The sequence below is a fragment of the Malurus melanocephalus genome, unplaced genomic scaffold (genome assembly GCF_030028575.1).
Source record: "Malurus melanocephalus ecotype Western Australia unplaced genomic scaffold, MMel_1.1 scaffold_358, whole genome shotgun sequence".
Taxonomy (NCBI): Eukaryota; Metazoa; Chordata; class Aves; order Passeriformes; family Maluridae; genus Malurus; species Malurus melanocephalus.
In genome coordinates, this window is record NW_026623590.1 from 398,741 (window position 1) to 403,799 (window position 5,059).

The window sequence follows — 5,059 nt, forward strand, 5'->3', positions numbered from 1 at the left end:
TTTTTTTTTTTTTTTTTTGAGAGAGATGAGTGAATTCATTTTTCATTAAATGCTGTATTATGGCTGAGAAGAGATAAGTCTCTGATTTTATTTTTGTATCTCTTCTTCACTGAGGATATCAATACAGTCTGGAGTTGAAACCAAATCCGATTTTCCATTGRAAAGTTGCTTAGTCAAATTCTGCTYGGAGGACAGAGCAAGGCAGGTTTGTGGAGCTGTCATTTGGGGAGTTCTCCAGCCCACAAGGCAGCATCTAGATTATTTTTCCATTTAAAGCACTTGAAAAATTGTCAAAAGCTGCTATTTATTAAATGATCTCAAGCAAGAGTAGAGAACTGTTTTAAGTATGATGGATCAGCCTTGGTAATTATTTGTTTTTAAGGGGTCATCCATTTTTTATAYCAGTTTGCAGGAATAAAAAGATTTGATAGCAGAAAAAAAAAAAAAAAATCCTGCAATTGAGTGGAGTTACTGAGCTAGAAATCAATTTTCTCCCGGTCCCATTGCAGGCCATGGTCTGATAAGTTTACATTTTCGATATTGAACTTTGGCATCACAGAGCTGGATCTCAGAGAGATTGTGAAATGGGCCACAGCCAGGAGCTCAGAGTTAATAAAATGACAAGTTGTACGTGGAGAGGGAAAGAAATGGGGCCGTTTGCCATAATTCACTGTTAGATAAAGACAGCTGGAGCCTGGCAGCAGCATCAATGTGGGGAGAGGTGTGGGCTCCCCTCCTCATTTCACTGGGACTGGGCTCAGCTCTGGGGATGCTCACACCTGTCAGGAAAAATAATCCACAAACACCAGAGGTTTATGTCCAAAAAGGAGACAGAGGAGTCCTGCAACTTTATTCGTGAATAAAGGGAGAGGCCATGGGCATTTCCCATGGGGTCTCTCAAATTCACAGAGGACGCAGCTGCTTTTATCCCAATTTCCTGGCCATTCCCTCTCTCTTTCCCGATTTCTGAGGTACTTTAGGGGTACAGGCTCCCCAAAAACACCTGATGAAACCCCCCTTCTATCATCCATTGCCCCCTTTCAATATCCATCTCTGTGTCTCTGCTCTTGTGGTCCATTAACACAGTCTGGGCTAAGTCAATCAAAGAATTCCTATGGAAATCCTTCCCATTATTTCCTTCTACATCCCAGTATAGCCTTATCTCACCCCAGACTCAGAGTTTGTAAAGACACTCCCTTCTCATTCCTTTCACACACAAAGGTTCCTCTCTCAGGAGCTCTGATCTGCACCTCGTGCTCACTTTAAGCAATGAGAATAAATCTGGTTTATATTTGGTTTTAGCATATGAGAGACTCAGGGAGTCCCCYCTTGAGTGGGGGGACACTGATTTTTTTTGTCTGTCCTATCACCTGGATTCCTGTAAATGATAACACTGAAATTGGAGTGCACCCAAAACTGAAAACTCTGACATCCACAGAGATTGTGACTGAAGCAATCACCCCCCAAAAAATTCAATCGATGACTCCCTTCCCTCTGCTGTGGCTTTATCTTTGCTAATGTGTTACTGACTCCTTAGGAGGATTGGTGATAAAAAAAAAAAAAAAAACCCAGAGTAAAACACTCTCACACCCTGTTTCTGTCATTTCTTCCGCTGAGAAAAGCTACTGAGGTTTGGATTTAGAAAGTCAGAGCTCTGCTCATGCTGGAAATCAAACAAACTTTTCCTGATATAAACTTATTTRCAGAAAATTCCCATCTGAATCATTCCATCTCGGCCAGCATTTCCACCACTGCTGCTTCACCAAAATCAAGGTGGTTTTTGGAAGTCTGCAGTGTGAGGTTTTGTGAGTGAAAACCCTGTCCCAGCCTGGAAATGTTCATTAATGCAGGCTGGGTGTGAATGGGTCAGGACATGGAAAAGCACAGGGACATTAATGTCAGGTGGCARCCCCAGTGATCATTTCCCTTTGCACTGATCACACAGGAGCCTTTCACAGCAGATTTTTCATTTTCCAGGTGGCATTCAAAGGACCACGAGAGAAAAAAAATGCTGGACSTGACACAGCCCTTGCTTTGCAGCCAGCCACCTAATTGGGAATGCAATATAACCTTTAGTCAACAATGAAATTAGCCCTGATCCCAGACAGAGATGTGGATGTGCTCAGAAACTCTCTGTTGTGGGGGCCTTTTGCAAGCTCTGGATTATTAAAGAAATATAATAACCTAGCCACAAAATGAAATTGGGCTGTTGTCTGTCAAAATAGARCACCCCCCTTTATTCCTGGTTGTTTTTAATAACATGCAGCTACTTGGTTGGGTAATTCAATAAAAAGTTTCCTTTCCAACCTGTTTCCCTTCCCCTTCATTTATTCTGTGATTTTTTTTTCAAACCATAGGATTGGGATTGGCTTTGTTGTACCTCTCTGTATGCATAGCTACCTCCTATAGGAATACAGATATAAATGCCCTTAAATAAAAATAAGGACTTTTTTTCTACAGAAAGCAGTAAAATGTGACAGCTTTTTCATTGATCTGATTTATTTTATTGTATTATTTTTATTATTTTATTATTTTTTTAATCTGATTTATTTTATATCCCTTATTGTGGCTTTAAATAAATAACAYAGAAAAAGGGGGTCAGTCACACAARTTAAACACCTCTGATCCTTTAAAAAAAGAACAAACACAAAGCCAAACAAAAATCCTATAACYTTTCGGGGTTTAAGAGGCACCCACTGTTTCAGTTTAGGAACCCTTGACCTGTTAAGCACAGTGAGTATCTGGCAGAACAGGARAGGTKCTGTGAGTCTGATTGTGAAYGCTGCAGCCTGAAACTGAGAATCAYCCTGAAATAAAAGGGTTGGAAAGCCATGAGCAAAGAGCATTTGTGACCTCTGAAATGTTTTCTCTTCCTGCCACAGGGTCACTGTTATTACCACGGCCACGTGCAGGGRCACCCCGAGTCCTCCGTCAGCCTCAGCACCTGCTCCGGACTCAGGTGAGCCAAGATTTCCAAATATTTGAGCTCCTGAGGTTTGGATGGATCTTCAGTGAGTGAATCAATGTTGGGGAAGGGTCTGGAGCCCCAGGAGGGGGCAGCCGGGGGGGGTCGGGCTCTGCTCCAGGGAACAGGGACAGGAGGAGAGGGAACGGCCTCAGGATGGGACAGGGAGGGTTTAGGTTGGATTTTTGGGAACAATTTCTCCATGGAAAGGGTTCTCCAGCTCTGTCCCAGCTGCCCAGGGCAGGGGTGCAGTCCCCATCCCTGCAGGGATTTCTCAGCCCTGTGGATGTGATTTGGGGACACGGGGCAGTGCTGGGGATGGTCATTATTGGACTTTAATCTGGACTCGATCATGTTTGAGGGCTTTCCCAACAGAAACCATTCCACGCTTCTGTTTTTTCAAATGTCGGATGAATCCCTACAAACCATTTTCCCTYCAGCTGCTCTGGAGAGAAAACACAAAGCAGAGATAACATTTGGTGGGGTTTTCCACCAGCCACCCCCTCTCTCCCACTGCCCATCCCTCTCTGTGCCCCTTGCTGCCCTGAGCAGTGCTTGGCACATTTTAGGGCTGGCAGTGTCCAGTGGCTCTCCAGTCCTCTTTGTCCTCAGAATTGTTTCACCAAGGACATTTCATCAAATCCCTCATTGTCCAGCAGCCTCATCYTTGGGAGAGGCTGCTTTAGGAATCATTCAATCAAATATTCTCTGATAAATATGGAATATGGAATATGGTGGAGCTCAATGAATGTTGTTCATGGCAAATAGGATGCTCAGCTTTGGGATTTTAGCTGCCCATCRCTGAACACCAAAACTCTTCGGGACTTTGACAAATGAATGGGCTGACATTTTAAGCATTTTAAGTAGACAATGGACACGGTTCAGGAAACTATTATCTTCCTTACTTGGACAATCAGAGGCTGGTATTTACTCACAGAGCTGTTCCAAATCACAGTAATTAACTGTAAATTGGCTCGAGCATTCTCCCTGGAAAACCCAGTTTTCCTGTCAGATTTCCAGCTGTCTCAGCCTTTTCTGGGTTTAATTTACCTACAAACAGCAGGAGAAGCTGGAATCTTTTTCCCTTGATTTTGCATTTTGTGCAATAGTGGCACTGTCAAGGCTTTTGGAAGGGAGCTCTGGGACAGACAGCAGCAGAGAGAGAAACATTTTGATCCCAGGACCCCTCTCCCTCTGGGAATGACCCACTTGCTGTAATGGTTGGGATTCCTTTGGCTCATTCCCACATGAAAATGCCTTTATGGGCAATTCACTATGGATCCAGCATCTTCCAAAAGTTCAGTTAACCCCTTTCATGARCAGTCAGCATTTATCTGTCACTCTCCCTGTAAAATATATCAGTGAAAATATAATACAGAGCTCTCAGTATTTCAGTTAAACAGATCACAATGCTGCAAGGTCCTCAGGGAGAATTGGTACCTCGAGGGACTGGGTCTGCATTGATGTCTTTGTTTAATAACTCTCAAGAGAAAATRCCCTTCTCCACATTAGGAGTGTTTCCTTTCTTCTCTGATGCRCTCTTTCCAGCTGTGGAGCTCACAGAGTCATTTCCCAGTTTCAGGCAGTTGGAGATGTCAAGACAACAAATGCTGGCAGTGACATTTTTCTGACACTGCTGCAGACAAGTCCCCAAAGCGTGAGCTGACAGGATCGGGTTTGAGTACAAAGTTACAAAATTTTCCTTTGCAGTGCAGGTTTTGTTCCAGTAAGAGATGAGCTGAGAAAATATCTTGGTAACTGAGGAAATATCTCAGTAGCTGAGGAAATATCTCAGTAGCTGAGGAAATATCTCAGTATCTGTGCCTGTTTCACTGCTGAGGGTGGTGAACAGTGTCCATGAGTGAGAACAGTTTGTGATAAGCCTGGGTGTTGATTTCCTCCACCAAATCCCTTTCATGGCCTGATAAGCAATGGTAACAACTCCCAGACATTGCCTGTRCTTGATCACAGAATCACAGAATGATTGGGGTTGGAAGGGACCTGAAAGTTCATCCAGTTCACCCCCTGCTATGGGCAGGGACACCTTCCACTTTCTCAAAAAAAGGACAGTCCAAAATTGCTTCATGGCTTACT

The 5,059-nt window shown here is 43.5% G+C and overlaps 1 protein-coding gene across 1 annotated transcript in view; it reads left to right on the forward strand.

Annotated features, from left to right (window-relative positions):
* Window positions 1–5,059, forward strand: part of ADAM12 (ADAM metallopeptidase domain 12) — a 159,803-nt gene that overhangs the window by 87,385 nt on the left and 67,359 nt on the right. Inside the window, exon 5 of the mRNA XM_057378427.1 lies at window positions 2,883–2,959. Within this exon, the coding sequence (XP_057234410.1) occupies window positions 2,883–2,959 (77 nt within the window). The remainder of the gene's footprint in view (window positions 1–2,882; window positions 2,960–5,059) is intronic.